Genomic DNA, 23454 nt, shown 5'->3' with positions numbered 1-23454 from the left:
ACACAAGACTACAGAAACCGTAAGGTACAAAGCATTGCATAATTGAAGTAAGAAGAAGCCACCCACTTGCTCTGCTTCTTGCATGTGATTTTTCTTTCACTTCTGCAATATATACGTACGCTTCGGCAACACCCTTCTCTCTCTCTCATTTCTTCTTTTTCTTCCCCTTCTCGGGTTAGTTCTTTTCCATGTACCTAGTTTTCATTCTATTTCTTTTTCTTCTTCCTTGGCTTCCCAGAATTTTTATTCTCCTTCTTTCTTGCTTCAACTTGAACGATTGATTTTTTACCATTATTTTTATGTTTCTTGATCTTTTTTTTTTCTTGTATATGATATTCTTTAAGCTGTGAAATTATGAGTTGTGAAAATATGAGGTGACAAATGATGAGATTTAAAAATCACATACCTTTTTTTTCTTGCATGCATGAAAGAATTGTCCCTCCTCTGTTTTACTATCAAAAGATTAACGAACTTGAATTTCATGATGTTTAACCACCTTTGTCATAGAGAATGTACAATAAGAAAGTGTCTTATTATCTTTTGATTTATGCAAGACATCTGTAACACTAGCTGGATGAATGAATATGCCATTCTGTTATTTTTTTCCCCTTTCCTAACTGATAATTAAAATCACTTGAAATTAAAGGTATGTGATTTTTAAACTTCATCATTTGTCACCTCTGGTGAATGTTAAATTGTTCATTAATCGCAATACTTAACTATAGGCGTTGTTTAGGAACCTGTATGTGCGAATAACAGTCACTTGGATAAAAAGGAAGCATGACTTTCTAAATATCTGCTTTTGGGAATCCATAATGCACCATGCGTAGTTGGTGCCATGGTTTAATTTTATTTTAATTTTCTCTCATTGATTGTATGATAACTCAATCGCAGGCTTTTGATAACTACTACTGTAGTTACAATACTCTTTCTCGCCGTTAAGAATTTGGAAATATCTTCATTTACCATGGATTGGTGTCAAAATCAAAACGGAAGTTTTAAAAGTACAGATGCACTATGTATTGCGGCAGAAGCTGATGAGGAGGAACTTGATTTCACAAAGGTAGACAAGCCAAGGCCTATAGAAAGATGCAAATCATGCGAAGTAAGATCACTAAGTGAACTGTCCAAAGTTTCTGAGAACTCTTCTTACTCAATAGACCATCTTGATAAGGCAGCTTCTCTTCAGCCAAAATCGGGTATGAATACCCCAGGATCATTGGTATTGGATCCACAATCACATCCAATAGTATCTGAAGGCTGGGAAGCTCTGATGCGTTCCTTGGTGTATTTTCGTGGTCAGCGTGTTGGTACAATTGCTGCTATGGATAGTTCTGATGAGAAAATCAATTACGACCAGGTGCACACATGTTGTCATCTCCTAATTGCCTCCACTTATTGTTTTCTGGAGAGTGTGTGGTTTTCAAAATTAAATAAACTTTTGTGTAATGTACTAGGAAATGAATAATGATTGTGAAATTCTGAAAATGGGTTGGTTATATCTGTCCAGATCAATGACTTTGATCATTATATATATTATGCCATTTCTACCCCTTTTGAGTTGCTAAGGAGAGTTAACCTATGATGTTATACTTGTGTGTAGGTGTTTGTAAGAGACTTTGTCCCTAGTGCTTTGGCTTTTCTGATGAAGGGGGAACCTGAAATTGTTAGAAATTTTATCTTGAAGACCCTTCGCCTTCAATCATGGGAGAAAATGATTGATAAGTTTCACCTAGCAGAAGGAGTAATGCCAGCAAGTTTTAAAGTACTTCATGATCCAGTCAGAAACCATGAGACCTTGATAGCAGACTTTGGTGAAAGTGCAATAGGCCGGGTTGCTCCTATTGATTCGGGATTTTGGTGGATTATATTACTTCGTGCATACACAAAGTCTACAGGAGACAATTCCTTGGCTGAACTGCCTGAATGTCAGAAGGGCATGCGCTTGATTTTGAATTTATGCCTTTCAGAGGGATTTGACACCTTCCCCACTCTACTATGTGCGGATGGATGCTGCATGATAGATCGTAGAATGGTGAGTTTGTTGGACTCTATGATAACTGCAACATCATATTTTACATCGCCTAGAGAATAAAATAAGGAATTGGCTGTAAGAAAACATTTTTGTTCTAGTTCTAGGTTTCTCTGGTTTCGCAGATTAATATTGTGAACAGTTCAATCCTATTTAGTCAAGAACAATCCAATTTTGTGCCTCCATTAATGAAAACACATCCACAGTTTCAGTATTTCTTCTTACTCACATGTTTTTGACATATCAGGGTGTTTATGGTTATCCAATTGAGATTCAAGCACTTTTCTTCATGGCTTTAAGGTGTGCCTTGATATTGCTAAAGGAAGATGCTGAAGGCGAGGAGTTCAGAGAAAGAATTACCAAACGATTGCATGCCTTAAGCTATCACCTGAGAAGCTATTTTTGGTTGGATTTGAAGCAACTTAACAATGTATATCGCTTCAAAACAGAAGAATACTCACATACTGCAGTCAACAAGTTTAATGTCATTCCTGATTCTCTACCTGATTGGATTTTTGATTTCATGCCACTTAAAGGTGGTTACTTTATTGGGAATGTCAGTCCTGCTAGGATGGATTTCCGTTGGTTTTGCCTTGGTAATTGCATAGCTATTTTGTCCAGCTTGGCTACTCCTGAGCAATCCATTGCAATCATGGATCTCATTGAATCTCGGTGGCAGGAACTGATTGGGGAGATGCCACTAAAAGTTTGTTATCCAGCCCTTGAAAACCATGAGTGGCGAATCATAACTGGATGTGACCCAAAAAACACTAGATGGAGTTACCACAATGGAGGATCTTGGCCAGGTATCCGTTCTTCTGCCCTTAGGCCAGATTTTCATTGAACTATGTTACAACTTTGAATTTTCAGTAACTATTGCACACAATACTTTTATTTGAAAAGATTAATGATTCTATTATTTAGATTAGAGCAGTGAATGCTACTGATAACACTACAACATGTTATTTAATTAGGTACTCAATTGAGATATACTTTAGAGTCTTTTATCTAGTGTAAACATGAGGTCCTTTGAGGCAAGGTGGCATTTAGCATATCGTTGAAGAAATTCTGAGATACATTTTTGGATATTGTGGTGGATGCAGTTCTATTATGGCTTCTTGCTGCTGCCTCTATCAAGACAGGACGACCCCAAATTGCAAAACGTGCCCTTGAAATTGTTGAAACTAGGTTGTTCAAGGACAACTGGCCCGAATATTATGATGGAAAGCTTGGTCGTTATATTGGGAAGCAAGCCCGCAAATGCCAAACTTGGTCCATTGCTGGTTACTTGGTGGCTAAGATGTTGTTGGACGATCCATCACATTTAGGTATGGTGGCACTAGAGGAAGACAAACACCAAAAACCTGTGCTCAGAAGATCAAATTCATTGTGAGTTGATTTTGACTTGCAATGGCAAAAAAGGAATTAAGAAGGGCAAGGTGGGCGGCAACACTGAAAAGAAGCTCAAGATTTTGTTTCGTACTTTTAGGTTCTATGTACTATTTTTCTGAGATGCATTATGTTAAGCATCTCTAGCTAATTGCATTGTGCTAGAGTTAAGTGCTTAGAGAAACACAAGTTCGTTCTTAGGAATTGCATGAATTTTTTAGCGGATGATATGTAAAACTAGATCGAGATCACTAAACACCAGACATTGAATGTATTTAGCTGATATATAGTTTGCGTCATCACAAACAAAATGCGAGATACAATTCATATCATTCAGCCCTATGATTCCCTATTAAGTTTCCATCCTTTTATCAGTTTATGTTAAGTAGAATTAGACTACATACTGATTGTGTCCAGATCTCTTACCTAATTAAATGCTAATTAATTTTTTGTAAGGCCAGCGGACCAGAAAGTATAAATATGAAACAGTCTTATATCCTATGAAATTTCATCTCCGAGATCTATTCACGAGTGAAGTGTCATCAAATGCAGCACATTTTCAAATAGAATAAAGAAAAATTCATTGGTGGCTAAAACTCCATTCTACGAAAACTGCTTCGTGTTAATGATAATTTCCCTACATATGAAAAGTAGACAATTTACAGATATTTAGTTGTCACTCATTCGGATTATTTATGATTAATAATTGGGGTCAGGTAATTGTAGATTTGAACAATCAAAGACTTACAAATTCCATGCATGTGTTTAGTATTTTAATTTACAATTATGATACTTAATTGTCGCCATTAATGGACCGGGCAAAGAGAATTTAAAAAATTATGAAAATTAATATCTTAAAAAAGAGAACATATCTTATTCAATACTTATAGCTAATGAAAAAGTATGTTAAACTAGTATTTTTAATGTTTATTTTAATAATTTATAATAAAGAAAAAAATTAAATATGTAAGTTGTATAATTGTAATTAAAATCGATAGTAAATAATTTTTTTTAAACATGATTCTTTTAGATTTATCATAAATAATTTATATTATAATACAAAATTATTTTAATTATCGAATATGGTAGATGGAAAGAGATAAAAAAAATGAACTAATTATAAGATCAAATTAAAATTATAAAAATATATTTTAAAAGGTAAAAATTGAAAAAGATAAAATTAATATTCATGATTGATATAATATCCAACAGATTGATGGATATAATACTTGATTTTATAGTAATATTTATTTTTAAAATAATATCCTTAGGGTTTAGGGCACCTATTGGTGTTTGTTTATCATAAAAAAAAAAAAATATTATACGATTCACCAATCTGTTTGTGTTTGAGTTGAATTGAAACTTTTGGAGAGAGAAAAGAAAAAAAAAATCAATCTGCATTTTGGCATTGGGGTCTTGTTTAGTTTGTTCCAATCCAACGTTGGTTGTGTGTGTTTGTGTTGGGAGGATTGGGATTGGGATTGGAATCAGCGACCCCATGAGACCTCAGAGAACGTCGATCCACGCCGTCACGACATGGGTGAGGCGACAGCCCCCAAAGGTGAAGGCTTTTCTCGCCGTCGTTTCCGGCATGGCGGCCCTCGTCCTCCTTCGCTTCATCGTCCACGATCACGACAACCTCTTCGTCGCTGCCGAGGCTGTCCACTCCCTCGGAATTTCCGTCCTCATCTACAAGCTCATGAAGGAGAGGACATGTGCTGGTACGTTTAACACCACTCACTTGTTTTAATTATTGATCTTCAACAAACATTTATCTTCTATTTCTATTTGTTAATTGTGTAGGCCTGGCTAGGTTAAGAGTTTCTCCTTTTCAGCTCTTTCAACACTATATTTCATTGAATGGAATGCTTAGAAAATAAAATTAGAAACATCAGTTTTTTTGGGGGATTAGTTTCCTCAGATTTTAATTTAATCCATCTAGATTTCCTTAACCAAAATTTGATTTTTACTTTAAGATTGTTATTTTCTTGTATACCTCCCAAATTATTCATTTATTTTTGACAATTCGGTCGGCACTGTTTGCTTGATTTGATTTACGTGCGTGTGTTGGCTCAAACAATTCAATGTCTTGTCTTTTGTTATTGGACATACGAGAGAGGTATATATATATATATATATATATATATATATATAAATACGGTTTACATTTTGCTAATGGTTTTGAATGATGTACACAGGGTTATCACTCAAATCCCAGGAATTAACGGCTATCTTTTTAGCTGTTAGGCTGTACTGCAGTTTTGTCATGGAATATGATATCCACACCTTACTTGATTTCGCTACTTTCGTAACAACGCTCTGGGTTATATACATGATTCGTTTTAAGCTGAAGGCTAGCTACATGGAAGAGAAGGATAACTTTGCAATATACTATGTGGTAAGTTCCAGTGCTCCACCTGTTGTTTCATCCTAAGATTAGAAGCCTAGCCCCATCTATATTGTCCTTTCAAAGGAGTGTGACATTGTATTGGGTGAAACATTTTTTAATATTGTTCATTCTGGTGGAATTGGAAATTTGACCTTCCGAGTTTGAACATTTCATATAGTGTCTTTAGATGGTAGCTATGTCCTATGGGATGTCTCCCAATTTGAGTAAGTCATTAGTTGTGAGATGTGGTAGCATTGCGATACTGAAAGTCATAATTTCACTTGAGTTGTTTTTTTATTTTTCTGTTATATTGAAATAGTCATATTATCAATATGATACCAATGCAATCAGCCTTCTGGATGAATAATACCAGAAAATCTGGATCTGTAGAGTGACATGGGAGAATTGTTTCCCATGACATGATGCCAAGATACTGTATGAAGTGGAGTTCCTATTTTTGTGAACAAAAACTTGAAACTCATCCTATCCCCCACACTAGAGTGGGGTTTGGGATGTTCTATGCTTATGGTTTACTACGATGCTCTTATTTTAATAGAGCCAAGTGCCATCATGTCAAATAAAACTGCTGCAGACCATATCTGAGTGTGGCTTTCATTTTACTCCCTCTTTCTTCCTTTCTTTTGCTTGTCGGTTTACTTTGAAGGATTTAACTTATTCCTTTTCATAAATTTGTGATTTTGTCACTCATTGCTTGTAACTTTTGCATTACCTTTAATCTGAGTCAACTTGCTTTACTTTTGAAATTGGATGCAGGTGGTACCCTGTGCTGTGTTAGCCTTGCTCATTCATCCATCAACTTCTCATCATTTATTAAACAGGATTTCCTGGGCATTCTGTGTATATCTAGAAGCTGTCTCAGTCCTGCCCCAACTGCGGGTCATGCAGAACACCAAGGTATTATTTCTTAACTTAAGAATCTCTGTCCAACATTTTGTGTATGGGATCTGATTCTATTTTTCTGTTTCATTTGATACTTTCAGATTGTTGAACCTTTCACAGCTCATTATGTATTTGCATTGGGTGTTGCAAGATTCTTGAGCTGCGCTCATTGGGTTCTTCAGGTTTGTTCATGAAAACTCGAAAATGCATTAGTCAATTCTTCTATTCATTTGCAAATTTGATGCTCACTTTTTTTCTGACACATGCTGGTGATCAGTGTCCCTAAGACCAATATTTTTTGGAATGCCTATCTTGTTGAAAGGACTGAAATGTGAAAATTATTTTATAAATTTTAGTTTCTCTTTCATTTTAAATAGTACAACTAAGACATCTTTCCTCTAGCAGAACTTTTACAAGGGCATGTTCTCATGTTCTGCCTGTATCTAATTTTCCCTTTAAATTCAAATGTTGGTGTGTTCTGAGTTTCTAAATCAAGTTAAAACCATTTTGATAGTAAACCAGTTACATGATTGCTGCTTTTATTAGTTTGTTCTTTAAAGGTGTATCTACTGGATTTTCCAACTGTTGGTCTCCTACCAACTTACTGTTTCTTGTTACAGGTGTTAGATAGCCGTGGGCATTTGCTGGTGGCCTTGGGGTATGGTTTATGGCCATCAATGGTTCTTATCTCGGAAATTGTCCAGACCTTCATCTTAGCAGATTTCTGTTACTATTATGTCAAAAGGTTGGTTTAGTTTCTAATATAGTTCTTTTCTTTCTTTCCCATGTCATTCATTTTACAGTCTGAAGAGTTTCTCAAGATCTTTCCAGCATGACTCTTGTCCAGTTGTCCTCATGATATTTATTTTTATTTAATTGCAGTGTCTTCGGGGGACAACTTGTTCTACGTCTTCCCTCTGGAGTGGTGTGATTGAAGATCTGCTTTGGTGTGTACTGTCACATTTGATTTTAACTTAATCAGGCTTTATGGTTGGTTACCCTTGTTCGAGTACATTTTGTGTTGACACACTTGTTTGGTTCCTTGGTGGAATGTAAAGTTGGGGATGAAAGAAACTAAATATATTTATGTTTACGGTACTGTTATATATGGTTGGAAGTGCTTTACACATAAAGTCTCTATTTGCTTGGACTCTTGGAATTTAGTTATTGTTATATAACTATTCCTTGTGCTCAAGTTCTACAGTAAGTCTTGGATTGAACCCTGCCTACGTAAAAATGCGTGGACTGTGCGGTTTAGATCTATTCTATGCAGTTGGAATACTGTGAGTTTTATGTATGGTGCATTGCACAAAGCAAATCTAAATTGTTGAGTCCAGAGATGTTATCTTAAATGTTAATGTTGACATGCCTCCATGTGAATCCTGCTCATCATGCATGAGGAATCCTTACCGATCTTCGAAAATGGTTGCATTCAGTTTTCGAATTCTCTTTTCGGAGCCTTCCTAGATTTTAAATCATGGTTGCATTCTAGTTGAATGCATTATAAAGAATAAAGATTGAAATCCCGATTCAGTTCAGTTTTTGTTTCCTGCATCAATCAGAGGTTTCACAGTAAATTAAATTATCTTTTAGTCTATTCTTTTATCAAAATTGACCCTTTCCATCTTTATTGTGTATTAGTTGAATGTGCCACAAAAAGGAGTTCCGATCTTTAAACGTTATATAAATTGCTGATAAATTTGCAATTGATCGTATAAGCATTGTAGGGATTCTTCATAAAACTGCTTCGAAAGGATTTTGCGGTTAATAATAATATCAATAAGCTTGAATATGCTTTTGATAGAGTCACGTATTACATAAACACATCCTGTAATAATAATATCAATAAGCTTTCTGCCACATTTGTGTGTGAGAGGGTTCAAGCACACAAGTTCCTGGCCAGAATTCCCTCAAATGTAATCCCGGGTCCAAAAGCAAGTATCAAGCCCCATTCAAGATCTCCTCTGCCATCCTTTCTAATCTTGAGACTTTCCTCTATCATAAACTCCAGCACATACACAATGGTGTTACTGCTAGCATTGCCATAATCCATGAGAGCCCGTCTACTTGCACTCAGCTTCTCTGGCAACAAATCAAGTCTCTTCTCAATGCGGTTCAAGATGGCTGGCCCCCCTGGATGTACAGCCCAAAACAGCTTGTTGTACTCCTTGTTCTCAAACCCAACAACACTCATTAATTTGTCACAGAATCCTTCAACATTGTCTTCAATTATTTGAGGAAGTTCCCTAGCTAACTTGAAGCTTATTCCTTCTTCTGTCAGCCTCCCATCTATTTTCTTCTCAGTGTGTCGCAAAAACTCCTGAACTGCAGTGTGAAGCTCAAAGAGAGGCCTCTCAGATTCCAATATTGGGTCTGAGCCAATTATCATGGCACCAGCACCATCCCCAAAGAGTGCCACCCCAACAAGATCATAGGGTCTATCTACACTTGGTGGTTTGGACCCAATAATAGTAGTTTCTGAGGTAGCAAGAAGCACTCGGCTTCCAGGGTTGTTCTCAGCTATGTCTTTTGCCAACACGTAGGCCGGCCACGCCGCCAGAACAACCAGCAAAATAGAGCATGACTCGTTGAGTATCAGGGCTCAGTCCTAGTCCTTTCTCTAGGTAAAGGTCACCACCAGGTAGTCTAGCTTCACTGAATGACACATACACCAAGTGTGTTACGTCTGATAAAGATCCACCCCAGTTCTTGATGCAAGTTTGGGAAGCTTCAATTGCCATTTCTGTCACTGCCTCGTTGCATATCTCTAGCCGTTGCTTCACTGTGGGGATGCCTTCAGCTGCAAGTTCTGGATACTTTTTCAGTATCTCCTCTGACATAACCACGTACCTTGTTTTCACTGTGGTTGTCTTGCCTGTTTAAATCACATTGAGCCAAAGTCAGTGTCTCATTCAGCTGCCTTGAGCATACATGTTTGTCTTGTTAAACTCAGTTTGGTGATATGCACGGTTTTCTATTTATTAATTTTTGCGTAGCTATGTTTAGCTTCAAACCAACTCTTTTGTGTAATCATTGTTCAAATACAACCGATAATGGCTTTTGCCAGATATGCATTAAATGAACTTCATTGCAAACTTAAGTTTTAAAATCAACCCTGATGATGTTTAACAAGACAAACACGTATATTCAAAACATGGTTTACAAACTACAATATAAACATATGCGAGAACCAGCTGCTAAAATGGTAAAGTGTGGTATAAATAAAGAGTGCACAAATCACTTGACAACGAATCATAATTATCCCTATATATACATAGAAAAGCGGAAATGGTGAAAGCTTATTTATGTACTTACAAAGTCTAGTGAGCTTCTGCTTGAGTTCAGGATTGTCACAGTTTGTGAATATCCATCAACCAAATACTCTTGCATGACAAGCTGGTGAGGGAAAGCCTTGCCAAGAGCTAATATGGTAGCCTTCCCGGGGTTGACTCGCTGCTTTATAACACCATTCATTATACCTTCGTTTCCCATATTTCTTCTTTAATTTGGTGGTGATATAAGATGCATCTAATTTCCTCTACCTAGAGAAAGCAGGACTAGTTGTATATATAATCTCCAAAGCATGTCTATGAGGTTCTGGCGTGACAAGTTTGTTATGGGTGAGACATGATGCACGTGACTGTTATTATAAATATAAAATGTGGGTTGGTTAGGAGGCAAGTCGTTCATGGAGATCGTATTATATTAGTCAATGGGAAGATGTTGGTATTTGATTTTCAGTTGAAGTTATATCAACCACACAAATTGCAGCAACCATGAACATTCTTAAGGCACTTCCACTTTAATGATCAAGTTCGTCGACATCATACTATTGTTAGGAAAAATTCACAACAACATTATTGGACAATATTGATTTGTTAACTAGTACACAATGCAAGGCAAGAAATGGAGAGAAGAGGGAAGGTGGGGGCCACAGTATCCAGTATTAGATCCCATACATTCCCAATCAAATATGGTATCTTACAATTGGAAAATACAGCCTATATATACCTAACATTTTTTGGGATTAAAATTGAATTGATTCGTCTATTTGATTTTATAAAATAAGTTGAATAGATAATTTGATGTTAAATAAAATCCATTGTTTGATAAAAAAAAATAATAGAAATCACGTGTTAGTGAGCTTTAAAAATGAAAGTCCAGTTGCATAGTGATGATGGTTGGAACAAATGCAAGCTTTAATGAAGGCATAAATCCTCTTATCCCCTTTCTCTCTAAATACATGTTTTGTGATATGTATTCGTGTCTATTCTAAAAGGGGAAAGACTGAACGAAAACTGAAGGAATTAATTAAAGATCTATTCTTATATTATACAGTGTGCATTCGATAATGATTATTATGTATGCTAATCTAAGCAACAGCAACATGCATGTCTACAAAATGTATTTATGTGTATTATAGTTTTCTTGGTTAGTGTTATTCTAAGAACAACTTTAATAGTGTAATCACCATGAGTTACTTATTCTTTATACTGATGTTTTAAGATCGCACCACACACATCCAAGGAGATGCAGTTACTGATTTAAAAAACATGCTCAAGCTACCGAGGGTAAAGTCACTCAATAAATTTTGTTTCTTATAAACTTTTTTGACCTTTTATACTTTATTATAAGATAAAAAAATCCTATATAATTAAAATTTATTCAATAAGTAAATTATTGTTAATAATAAAGCTATTGAATAAAAAATTAATTAAAATATTTATACGATCTGAGTGAGATGCCCATGTATGATTAATACAACAACAAAACATTCGTGGACCCCACGGAGGATCGAAGCAAGACCGCGTTTGGCTCCAACGATTTCGCGGTGGAGGAGAACGTGCGGTCCAAGGCGATCCAAGTGCAGGGCGTGGAAGACGCGCTTTTGTTGAAGATCATGGGAAGTAGGGTTTCTCCTTTAAGAGAAGGTTGGGGTGATTGGTTTGATAAAAAAAAGGTGACTTTTTGAGGAAGGATAAGATGCTGAGGTCTAATATGGAAGGTTTGAATCCTCTGCGTAATCCCATTCTTCAAGATCCTGATGCTGTTGGTCTCACTCGGATCACCAAAGCTGATAAAATTATTAGGAATTATCTCTTACGTGATCTTAAGAGGCTTCCCTTTCCTTCTAGGAAGATCACTCAATACCACAACAACTTGTAATAGAACTTTTTAGTTTAGGTGTGTAATGTTCATTTTTTTTTGCCATATCATTTTATTTCTTAGCCTTAATTTTCAGCCAGGTTTATCTGTACCATGCAATGTTGATATAGTTTTCAAATGTCACACTTGCATGTTTGTAAACATTCATGTCAGGTTCTAGTTATGATTCATAACTTCATGTTGTATGCAAGAGTAAATATTATCATCACTTTGTTAGACTAATGAGAACCACAAAATGTATATAGAGCATTTTAGAGATAAAATCCATTTTGCATGTATTTTTAGATCACTTTTTGTGTGTCAAATAAGATGAAAGAATTTTTTCTTTATTTGCTTAGTGATAAATCTCACTTTGAGTTCTTGATCCATTTTTTGTAAATTTCACAACAGACTTCAATTCATTTAAATATATTTTATGAATTAGCCATGGAGGAAAACATTAAAAAAAATTAAAAATGATTGTTCTTGAGAATTTTTTTCCAAGAATCCAACATTTAAGCGGGAAAACTTGGAAGCATGTCCAGTGATAGATATAGTGAAGAAAGGTCAAGAATCTTGTTAAAAATAATCTTTATATGATCATTTTTTCATGTAAAGGTTTTAGAATTTAAATTTTTTGACAATTCATTATTTATCGAAGAAATCAACATGCAGGTCTAAAACAAATGTTACGTTCACATGTTGTCTTAAAATCACCTACATACTATCTAATCTAAAAGCTTCTACCCAAAAAAAAAGTTTAAGTGTTTTTTTTTGTCAAATAAAAAGAAGATATAATTATGAGATTTTTATTTTTTAACTTTCACTGAGGTTAATTCGTTACTATGGATATGCTTGAAGAGTCTGGAAGCAAACAAAAGATATAAATGTGATCCTTTTTGTAACCATTTTCATTTTCCAGAGACAAGAATTAAAAATTAAAATCAAAACAGTCTTTGTTTAATCGTATTTTGCTTTAATTGTAGAAACAGCAGAAAATTACGTGTACTAAAAATAAAGATGACCCAGAGATCAAAAGCATATTAAGCCAAGATAAAATTATGCATATTCCCATCTTGATAATTACAGAGGATTCTACCAATTGATCCGGTCAAGACCTATCTTTACAGTATATACCTAAAATATGCCCCCTAAATTCAATGCAGTGGCTTTGTATATATTTTTTATAACAACACAAATCAGAAACCACCACCAACAACAGTAATATCACTAATGCTTTTTCATTGGACGATATGATGTGCTTTTTAATCAGAGTCTTGATATTATTAGTATTAATATTTTACACATTCACGTACTAGTTTACTTTTGAACATTTCATTGTTGGAATGTAGGGATTGCATAGGTCCAAAATTTGGCTTTGTTCACTGCGAAAAAGTTGGAGAGAACTAGAAATAATATCTCCTTGTTACGTAGAAGGTAAGTGAGCTCAAACCTATCCATGTCTTAGACATTCACGCAGCTAACTATTCCATCAAACCATTATGCAGTAGTCCAACACCATGACTTATTTTGGCATCTATAGCTCGTACTCTAGCTATCTTCAAATGCCATGGCCAAAGCTCTATAAATAACATCTTATTACGAGTTTCAATCACCTGCACCCTTAAGGGAAGCTAATATATATGCTTTGAAAAAAAATTAGTTCTACGAATAGAATCTAACCATCCCTTTTCTTCATTAAAATCTCTAGAATCATGGATTCAGCTAATTCCATGCTGTTGTTAAACAAATTCCGTGTTCTGTTCAGACTAGCAAGCCAAACTGTTTGGTGGGAAAGAACTCTTTAAGGCGAAAGTGTTTTGCTTCTATTGGGGCACATGAGATTTTCAGACCAGAGGTATAATCAATACAAATTTTAGTCATTATGTTCTTTTTAGATCCTCTTATATTTATCTTTAGTTAGATTCTAGCATATACTATCTCAAAAATTATATATAAATAAAAATAATTATTTTCCCACATTAAGAAAATTTGTTAAAATTATTTAATTTTATAAATCTTAAGTAAAAGAAAAAGTTATTCTTAAAATATTCGAACTTAAAATCAAGAATAAAATAAAATTGTTGAAAATAGAATTATAATTAAATAAAAAATATTTTAAGAATAAAAATAAAATTAGTTAAATTTATTTATATTTAAATTAAAAATATAAGAATATATAAATCTAAAGGTAAGGAGTACAACTTTATACGTGTTAAAAAGTTTAGCCGCCCAATATCTACAAGCATTAGGAGACATGATGAATGTTGATGAGCAGAAATTTGAACAATCTTAACCTCGAAATCAGTTAAGTGATAAATAGACAAAATGCCCCTTTTTTTATTGCTTCAAGAGAATTATAAAAGGTTGTCCCCCGCCGTTAATTAAGTGTTATACACAATAGCATATACCTTAAATGTGCCATGCATAGTCTATGATTCTGAAGCCTGTACGTTAAAAAATTATTAGTATAAGAAGCAGAGGTGGATACGTATCATATGAGAAAACGAAACAGTATACTCTCAAAAGAAAACAATTATATAGAACGACAAGATATGATATCGTTCTATTCATTTATAATGACGAACTTATCTGTTGTCAAATACAATTATCATACCCTTACTTGTTATGATACACGTTTGAGTGTTGTTATCAGTTGAATAAATGGTTATCTGCCGCGGATTTGCTTTTAATTATTTAATTGCAGAGATGCATTAGTCCAAAGAATTGCATTTGTTCTCATTGATAAATGCCTAGAACTAAAACTATATTCCTTTACTTTTGCACAGTGAATATTCTTACAGGTGAAGCATATTACTTTCCTTTTAGTCATAACCCCTCCCACCCCATTTCTTTTCTTGAAAATTGAGCTAGATCACACGGATTCCTCTCACGGGAGGCCACATGAGTCCCGTTTTCACATTCATTGCTGCTTTAAAGGGTGTTGTGACTCTCACCCGCGCCCTCATTTACGTGTTAGCACAATTATGCATTGGCTCAATAATTGGTTTCTTTATACTAAAGTGTGTCATGGACCCAAAATTAGCTTACACATATTCCTTGGGAGGTTGTGCCATCGATGGCCAAGGAGCGAATTCTGGTTTTAAGCCACAAGATGCTTTGTTAGTGGAATTCACTTGCACATTTGTGGTACTCTTTGGGGCGGTAACATTGGCATTTGACAAGAAAAGGTCTAGGGATTTGGGCTTGCTAATGGTGTGCTTACTGGTGGCAGGAGCCATGGCATTGGCAGCATTTGTGTCCATAACTTTAACTGGGCAGGCCAGTTATGCAGGTGTGGGCCTGAACCCAGCAAGATGCCTAGGCCCAGCATTGCTTCATGGAGGATCACTTTGGGAAGGGCATTGGGTTTTGTGGCTTGGGTCTTTCTTGGCATGTGTAGTCTATTATGCTGTGTCTATCAACCTTGCAAAGGAGGGTTTGGTTTGGGTAGATGGAGAATATGATATGTTGGCTCTCGGTTCTTGTGGGAATGTCTATAATACTTCCGTTTTAAAGGATCAACTAGAAGAACGAAGTGCTGGGTTCCAAGTCCAAGTATGAAAGGAAAGAAGCAGTTTCATAACTTCATTGTGTCTCTATTCTAGTACCACAAACTTATCAAAGTTGGAACCGGGACAAATACATTTGCGTCTACTTTGATGGAAGTCAATATTAATTTACCAAATAACTTACTAGACAATTAAGTCTGCGCAACATATATCAAACTACCAAATGAGTAAATTGCCTTTACCAAATTTGATGGCTCTAACTACCTTATTAGTTACAGTAGTTGTTTTGTTTGTAGTACTTCAAAGTAAATTTGTTTCTTAGTTTCATGTTTATGAAAATGTGTCAAGTGTGATTCTCTTCATTCACAAAATTTTATCTATGGAAATATAAATTACACATAAAGAGATAAAAGATAATTTTATCGTTTTTTTATAGAGAAAAAGATAATTGTATCTTAAAAACCTAATTTAACTCTAATTAGAATTATTCATGTCCACCCTTTGGGTGCAGCGCAAATGGTCGTATAGCCTATGCACAGAATCAATTTGAAAATTGCGTGTCATTATTTGCAAACTATAAGTGTACAATTTGTGTCCTTACTTGGAAATATTCATTGTAACACATGGCACAATAATTGGCGTTCCATTTCCCCATCTGGTAACTTTTGTGCCCATTAACCAATATTCGAGTCAAAACGATTTATTCCTCTCCTTTATCATTTCATCCACACACACAGAATTTATACTTCCTTGGCCTTATCATTTACGGAGCCCTCCAACTCCATCGTTTTCTCATCTCTTCCATTTTACTATCTTGCATCGTTGTTCCAGATGTCACCATGTTTATATATACCAGTATAATTTAAAATGAAAAAAAATACTAGTATTTATTTATTTATTTATAAATAATCGTTTATCAAAGAAAGATGCCATGAAAGCGATTCTGCAATAATAGCGTTTCCCAAGCTCTCCCAATCATAAAGTAGTTTTTCTGGTCAGCTTTATCAATGATAAATAGGAACCCCAGGCACATTTGTTTTCTCAAGGCAGAGATCACATAGACCCATCTAATTTTCAACTCAAATAGTTGTTGGTATGGATGACCAATTTTCGACCGTTCATAGTCATAGTCGTGAGCCAATGCCTAGGGGCTTAGTTCATGAGAAGTCTTCAGAGCCCAAATTTCTTGCCTACATTGGTGCCCACGAATTTTTCACAATAGAGGTAATTAATTCATTTCGTGTCTTTATTTATCGTCTATATATCTATTATTATCTATATACTAGGTGACATGCAAATAAGAGTTATTTAATTTCTCATTGATAGCTAACAGTAAGAAACTATTATCTTCATTCCTATTTATAGACATAGTCAATAATTTTTTTTATTATTAGATTTAATTTCAACTTTATTGTATATTAATTATTATTTTTACTAAAATACTTTAAATTATTTGTTTCTCTCTTTGATGGAGATGAAAAAAGATGAATAGGTTTCAATAAAGTTAAAGATAAATTTAGAAAAATATTATAAATTTAGTCAATTATGTCTTATGGGTGGGGATGGAGGAAGTATATAACGCTTTTTTTTTTTTAATTCCTTCTTTCAGACGTGGAAAGCAGCTTTGGTAGAGTTAATTGCAACTGCTGCACTAATGTTCACCCTAACGAGTTGCAATATTGCATGTTTGGAGTCACAAGATGTCAATCCAAAGCTTATTCTTCCCTTTGCAGTCTTCATCATAGTATTCTTGTTTCTAATTGTGATAGTTCCTCTATCCGGGGGTCATATGAACCCTATTTTTACATTCATTGCGGCTTTAAAGGGTGTTGTGACCCTTTCTCGTGCTCTCCTTTACGTGTCAGCTCAATGCATTGGCTCAATAATTGGTTTCTTTGTACTCAAGAGTGTGATGGAGCCAAAATTAGCAGACACATATTCTTTGGGAGGTTGTGCCCTTGGTGACAAAGGACAAAGTTCTGGCCTAAGGCCACAAGATGCTTTGTTGTTGGAATTCTCTTGCACATTCTTAGTACTCTTTGTGGGTCTAACGTTGGCATTTGATAAGAAAAGGTGCAAGGAATTGGGCTTGCCAATGGTTTGTTTGGTGGTTGCAGCATCCTTGGCACTGGCAGTGTTTGTGTCCATAACTGTAACTGGCAGGCCTGGCTATGCAGGTGCTGGGCTGAGCCCTGCAAGATGCCTAGGTCCAGCGTTGCTTCATGGAGGCCCACTATGGAATGGGCATTGGGTTTTCTGGCTTGGGCCTTTCTTGGCCTGCATAATCTATTATAGTGTCTCCATTAATCTACCAAAGAAAGGTTTGAATTGGGTTGATGGAGAATATGATGTCTTAAGATTGGCTCTGGGTTCTTGTAGGACTATTTCTAATAATACGGATTTAAATGATCTTTCTTGACTCTCAAGTCTCAAGTATCAAATAAAATAGACAACTTCGTGATTTTGATTTCATTGCATTTAGTTATCGCAAACAAATAATTAAAAGTGGGTTTGAGTTACTTTAGTAACAGTGATTTGATTTGATTTTTTTTAAAAAAAAAAAAGATATGTATAGATTTTCTTCTTGTTGAGTGAGGGCTTTATCAACCCCGGCCATTTTCACATTCATTGCTAAATGCTACTAGAAGAAATTATTGCATGAGATATAATGATATACTTCATATTATATATTGTAAGACTTAATTTGTCTAGTAAAAAATAGCGAGATTCCTTATATAAACTTACGGCTAAAATGTTATAAAGTGGTGCTGCTAGGAATAGGATATAATCACATCACATCTAAAATATCCATAATGGTTTGATAATGTATGCATTATAGTAAAATGATCTTATTCTTTTTAGGTTACGATCAAACAGCCTGAACGATGACTCAAGTACAACACAATTTAAATTTGACAGCTCAAAACACAAATTATGCTAGTAATAATTTACAGAAAATAAAATTTTTATTATATTTCTCGGTTCTTTTACTCATCATATACTTAAAACACAGCTATGCTGCTGTTTCACTAGGGGATGGCTGCAGAAGTGTAGAAGATGAGTCTAGTGGCTCGTGCACTACCGAATTTGAAGAAACTGATATGGGATTTCCCTCCAACTGCAACATTATGCTCCCCAGTATTTCAGTTAATAGTTTCTTGAACTCGTCTTCTTTCACCACCTTCGCATCATCTGCATTCACCATCTTAAAGACTTCACCAATAACCTTGTCCATCTGTAAAATCAAACACGTGAATGTTCAATAAATGGCCAACGAAGCACAAACATTCCAAAAGAATTTGTTACACTTAACGGACACTTCGCATAGTAATAGTTGCATCTTGCATTTTTTGAACTTGTATACACGGATAAATGATATATAGTAACATTCTTTTTTATATAAAAGAAAGTTTAGGTGATTTGGGTACTTGAGGGTTCATCAAGACTCCGATAGGTCTCAAGATTCAAAAAATACTTACCGAGATATTTATAAATTATATGTCAAGTCAAAATCGAACTCACATCCTTTTTTGATATAGATTTATTTCTTACCAACTAGATCAATCTTTATTAGTTATAGTAACATTTTATTTTGTCTACACATACTTGTCCTAATTAACCTTTAAATATAAACACACTCTTTTAATTTAAAATTTTTGTTTTATACTAATTTTTATTAATTGTATAATAATCGTGTTGTGACTTTAAATTTTTAATTTTCCTACACACTTACTGAAATTATTAGATGATCTTGAACGGCATGATTCTTATTTATTTTTTTCCATGTTGCCTGTCTTATTTCTACTTCCTAATTAATGACTCGGAATTAAGAAGCATTAACTGTAAGTTATAATAAATCATATGCCACGTAGGGACTTATCATAAATCAAATTACTCCCGGGACTAATTATAGCATTTCAAGAGACAACTAAAAGTTAATACTGATCCAATATATTTTCAGCACGGTTTAATGAAGTAACTGAAGATGAATTGGCAGTACGTATGTGATGACAACATACCTCTTCAATTGCACCAACAGGAGGTAAACCAGCAGATGGAGCCACCGTGTCTAATGTCACCCTTAGATACTCCTTTGAAAGCTTTCCATTTCGATCTTTGGGCAAAGTCTCTATAGCTGAGCTCAAAGTCTGCATCCCATGATATATGGGTGAATTCCATAAAAGTTCAGAGAACTAGAAAGATATTTCAAGCAATATTCAATAAAGAAAAATAGACCTTGTCCAATTCAAACTTGTTGGATAATAGTCTCTTAACACCACTTCCATCAAAGGTGTTCTCACTGTGAGCAACTATGACAGGTTGTTCCTTAAGATGATTAGCCACACTCATTGCGACTATCTTAAATTCCTCCAAAAATGTCTCTTGAGAAACAGGCTTATCCAAATCAGAGCCATCTTGAGATAGCAGTGCCGGTTCCACAATGTTGCTCAATACCTAAACCAAAAATAAATGATAAGCCAAGAGAGGAAGGAATTAAATGAAACAAGTTTGAGATTTTTATGTTTCTTGGTTAAAGTATAAAATAAAGCTTCTTAGCAACAAATGAAAACTTGTTTTAATTTCTCATGACTTTTTTGATAACATAGGTAGCATCTCTAAAGAAAGTCAACGATATTATTTGTATAAATTGGCTACCCAAGAATCTGATGTAGGAGGAATTCCTTGCTCAACAGTGAGCTTGCCAAGAGCTTCAATTATATGGTCATGAAGTGATCTGTCAGGGGACTCAATTTGAGAGAATATGGATACCATTTCAGCTTCATAACCTGAACCATTAACAAACTCCAGAAGATCTTCCCCATCAATGCGAAGTATCACAATAGGGTCACGCTTCAGTCCAGCAGCCATACCCAATAGAATGTCTGAGAGAACCTCTTTGAACTCACTCTTGCTCACTTTTTCCTGCTTCCCATGGGTGAATTCATTCAACACTTATGGAATAAATCATTCTACATGTCAATTCTCTCTTCCTGATTGGCTCAACATTGGCCAATCAAAGTCTTGATACACAAATATAATTAATCTTATAGACGAAAAGGAAAATTTAATGAAGAGATAAATAATCCATTTAATCCTCATAATGTCAAGTTATTTTAGAACTAATTACTTGTGACATTTATAAATTTATTGCTTGCCCAACTTTAGTGGTAGTTAGGTGAGAAAGCTTTTCCCCAAAGTATGCCGCTAAAGAAAACCTTTGCCCTGTCCCCACAAGAACTTTGCCTTCTCATTCTGAATGCAGCTAGTGGCCAAGGCCTTGTAATTTATCATTGACTACAATAATAGCAGTATGACTTTTTGCACTCTAAAGTCTAACTCAAAACTCTCTACCAGCATTTACCGAGTATTAGTAAATTGAAGTATATTTTAAGATTAAATACATATTATTAAACCTCAGAGGTCAAAAATGCCAGCTTATCTTTAGTTTCTACCACATTCCTCACTAGATTCCTCCTTAGACGGAGATAAGAAAATGACCACAAAAAGTTAAGTAGCTCAGAGATATCAATTGCAAGTTTGCAATCAAATGCCAAGTCCCACAGGACCGACCATTTTATCATATTGAAGGATAAGTCCAAATTATCATAAACAACAGATTAGGATGCTTCTGGGACCAACTACAAGTCAAATCTTGACAAAAATAAACTTGCTCCATAATTGCCCGAAAAGGATATAAATTCCAAGCAACATGCTGTTAAATTTTCCAAAATAAAATAAATGATTATACAAAACCTTATTGGAAAAATCAATTTAGGTCTGCCTCTCCATCAACATTTGAAGCATTAAAAGCACATAAAAAATGTTGCAAATGAGCCAAAGACATTGGATAAAAACAAAGTTCAAAATCCTAAACCACAAACGAACAATATTTTAATAAAGAAAAAACAACAGACATTGAAACCGAAACAAATCAGATGAAGATATAATGATATCACAAAGATGATATATAAGTCAATTATATATTTCCCCCTTGGACACGATAATAATAATTTATTAAAAACATAAACACACACAAAATTCGGAATACAACCAAAACTAAAGCCACAGAAAAAGTTTCAAGCATATACGCCACATTATTTCCTTAGCAAGTCCATGGCAACAGATTTGTCTTCGGGTCTTTCTCTGAGCAGTGAGAATGCATGATATCCACTTAATCTTAGTTCTTATTTTAGCTGAAATTAGTAAAAAAAAAATAAAAAATCTCCAGCGGTAAAAACTCAAGTAGAACTAATAACAAGGTTTGTGTAAAGAAAAAAAGTTCTTTCTAAGCCAAATGTAGCAGAATCCTAGGAAATCAATCAAATTAAGTCACATAACTTTCATGTTGAACGAACCATGCTCACAGCATTGGCAAAATTCCAAGGCAGATATAATAGATAGGTGCATAGGCAGCAAAAGGAAGACATAAGTTGCAAGTTTTTTTTTTTTTGTTTGAGAGTATATAACTAGGACAACAATGAGATATAAGGTGGATTCAATGGTTAAGGAAAAAAAAGTCACAAGTTGGATCTCTCTGTTAACAAAACTAACATTTGGCAAATTTGAACATGAGACCTTGTGCTAACAGTGACTAGTTTACGCAAGAAAGAAAAAGAAGACATGAGTGAGTAGAGAGAAAGAGAAACCTCGAAATAGATGTGATGAGAATGAGGATTAGTGGAGTGAGAGCAGCAGGTTGGAGGTGTTTGACAGAGAGTTTGGCATCTTTGTCTGTGAAACTTATGGTCCACCAAGGTGGTAAAAACTTGCTGGTTTTCAACCAACTCCATAATATTGGAAGCGTCTAGAAGCTGTCCGTTTCCACCACTTTTCTTCCTGCTCAGGCTGCCCCAAACTGTCTCCATTCTCTCTCCCTTCAACTCTTAACTGTGCCTTTTCTTGTGACTCTTGTGACTTCCCCTTGCTGCTCTCGTGAGTCCCACACCGCCAAAAGTCAATAACAACTTGACTCTGTACATCACCCTTCATGCCTCCTTGCTTAGTTATATTAGTTATCTTATCTACTATCAACCATCTAGTGCCCTTCTTTATTAACTATTGCTCACCAAAATAATTCTATTTTATTTAATTAATTGCAATTTGGTCTTATTTTGTAAATTTAGTTTTCTCATTTTGTATTTCACCCTTGTTACTTTCATTGTAAATTGACTTCTAAGTTCCAATCCAATGACAATGACAGTAATAATATATCTATTAGAGAGGGATAAGAAGTTTTAGTATTATTAAGTGGCAAACCTCAGGGAATTAGGAATTTTACCTTCTTGCTGTGATTTCCAGATATTTTTACATTTTTTTATGTTTAATAAAAATACTTATGTGATATTCTTATGTAATATATACTATCCGATGATCGATAAAAAAAATATATACAATCCGGTATATATTTTATTAACACATCGACATTTATGTTTAAAAACTAAACATTAAATTAGCAGATAAACTAAGATTACATAAATGAAAAAAAATAACGGGATCGAATTTGTGGGGGAAAAAAGAATGAAAAGATCAAATTCAATAAAGGATAATAATATGAAACTAAAAGATACAAGTAAAAATAAAATAAAGAACTGTAAATGTTTTAAATATATAGTTCTTTAGAAAGAGAAAAGAAAATTAACTTGCTAGATAATTAAATCTTGAGCATCAGCATCATATTCAAAATGTAAAAAATTTCAACGTTTGTTAGTTGAACAATAGTCTAGTAAACAATTAAATAACATTTAAAATATTGAATAGTAAGTAATATAAATACTGAGGAGTTAATATTATTAAGGTTCTAGTCTTACAATTTTTTCCATAATTTTATTAAATTTATCAAGTAATATCTTGGCCTTCTTATAATTTTATTTAAAAAGAAAATCTTATAAAGGAGTGTTGAAATGAATTTATTTTAATTGCGCAAAAGGTGAAAATCAAGATGATTTACTAATTACACGTGTAGTGTATTATATTGGCCTATCGGGAGAAACGATACAGAGATCATGAAATCTTTCTGGAGGTGTGGTGTGATTCTGTGAAGTGCGAACCGAGAAACCCACATGTTTCTCAAAATTATGAATATACAT

At 34.5% G+C, this 23454-nt stretch overlaps 5 protein-coding genes and 1 pseudogene across 7 annotated transcripts; 4 read left to right on the top strand and 2 right to left on the bottom strand.

Annotated features, from left to right (window-relative positions):
- The first annotated feature begins 27 nt into the window (after positions 1–27).
- LOC100796039 (probable alkaline/neutral invertase F) lies at positions 28–3732 on the top strand. Of its 3 annotated transcripts, none has more exons than XM_014764424.2 (5): positions 28–115; positions 895–1360; positions 1604–2035; positions 2280–2838; positions 3136–3732. In XM_014764424.2, exons 2-5 carry the CDS (start codon positions 968–970, stop codon positions 3423–3425), a joined length of 1674 nt encoding a protein of 557 aa, XP_014619910.1. In that variant the 5' UTR covers positions 28–115; positions 895–967; the 3' UTR covers positions 3426–3732. The 3 variants fall into 3 exon arrangements, with proteins under 3 accessions (XP_014619910.1, XP_006592038.1, XP_014619911.1); XM_006591975.3 differs by having other exon boundaries at positions 44–174; XM_014764425.2 differs by having other exon boundaries at positions 44–174; positions 3007–3147.
- Positions 3733–4703: 971 nt separating this feature from the next.
- Positions 4704–7814, top strand: LOC100803652 (ER lumen protein-retaining receptor erd-2.2). Its single transcript, XM_003540435.5, has 6 exons — positions 4704–5142; positions 5620–5819; positions 6585–6725; positions 6812–6892; positions 7331–7455; positions 7593–7814. Exons 1-6 carry the CDS (start codon positions 4920–4922, stop codon positions 7639–7641), a joined length of 819 nt encoding a protein of 272 aa, XP_003540483.1. The 5' UTR covers positions 4704–4919; the 3' UTR covers positions 7642–7814.
- Positions 7815–8117: 303 nt separating this feature from the next.
- On the bottom strand, positions 8118–10216 carry LOC100795509 (type III polyketide synthase B-like; annotated as a pseudogene).
- A 1492-nt stretch (positions 10217–11708) lies between these two features.
- LOC100794978 (probable aquaporin PIP2-6) lies at positions 11709–15483 on the top strand. The gene is made up of 4 exons (XM_003540577.4): positions 11709–11872; positions 13208–13250; positions 13624–13713; positions 14730–15483. Exons 1-4 carry the CDS (start codon positions 11709–11711, stop codon positions 15417–15419), a joined length of 987 nt encoding a protein of 328 aa, XP_003540625.1. The 3' UTR covers positions 15420–15483.
- A 733-nt stretch (positions 15484–16216) lies between these two features.
- XIP1-1 (aquaporin XIP1-1) lies at positions 16217–17828 on the top strand. The gene is made up of 2 exons (XM_003540423.5): positions 16217–16591; positions 16977–17828. Exons 1-2 carry the CDS (start codon positions 16463–16465, stop codon positions 17784–17786), a joined length of 939 nt encoding a protein of 312 aa, XP_003540471.1. The 5' UTR covers positions 16217–16462; the 3' UTR covers positions 17787–17828.
- A 425-nt stretch (positions 17829–18253) lies between these two features.
- LOC100794455 (uncharacterized) lies at positions 18254–22358 on the bottom strand. Its single transcript, XM_006591973.4, has 5 exons — positions 22015–22358; positions 20024–20290; positions 19604–19822; positions 19387–19515; positions 18254–18602 (listed from the first exon to the last, which is right to left on the bottom strand). Exons 1-5 carry the CDS (start codon positions 22231–22233, stop codon positions 18381–18383), a joined length of 1056 nt encoding a protein of 351 aa, XP_006592036.2. The 5' UTR covers positions 22234–22358; the 3' UTR covers positions 18254–18380.
- Between the last annotated feature and the right edge of the window lie 1096 nt (positions 22359–23454).

Source organism: Glycine max, chromosome 12, assembly GCF_000004515.6.
Source record: "Glycine max cultivar Williams 82 chromosome 12, Glycine_max_v4.0, whole genome shotgun sequence".
Taxonomy (NCBI): domain Eukaryota; kingdom Viridiplantae; phylum Streptophyta; class Magnoliopsida; order Fabales; family Fabaceae; genus Glycine; species Glycine max.
This window is presented reverse-complemented; position numbering and strand designations above follow the sequence as displayed.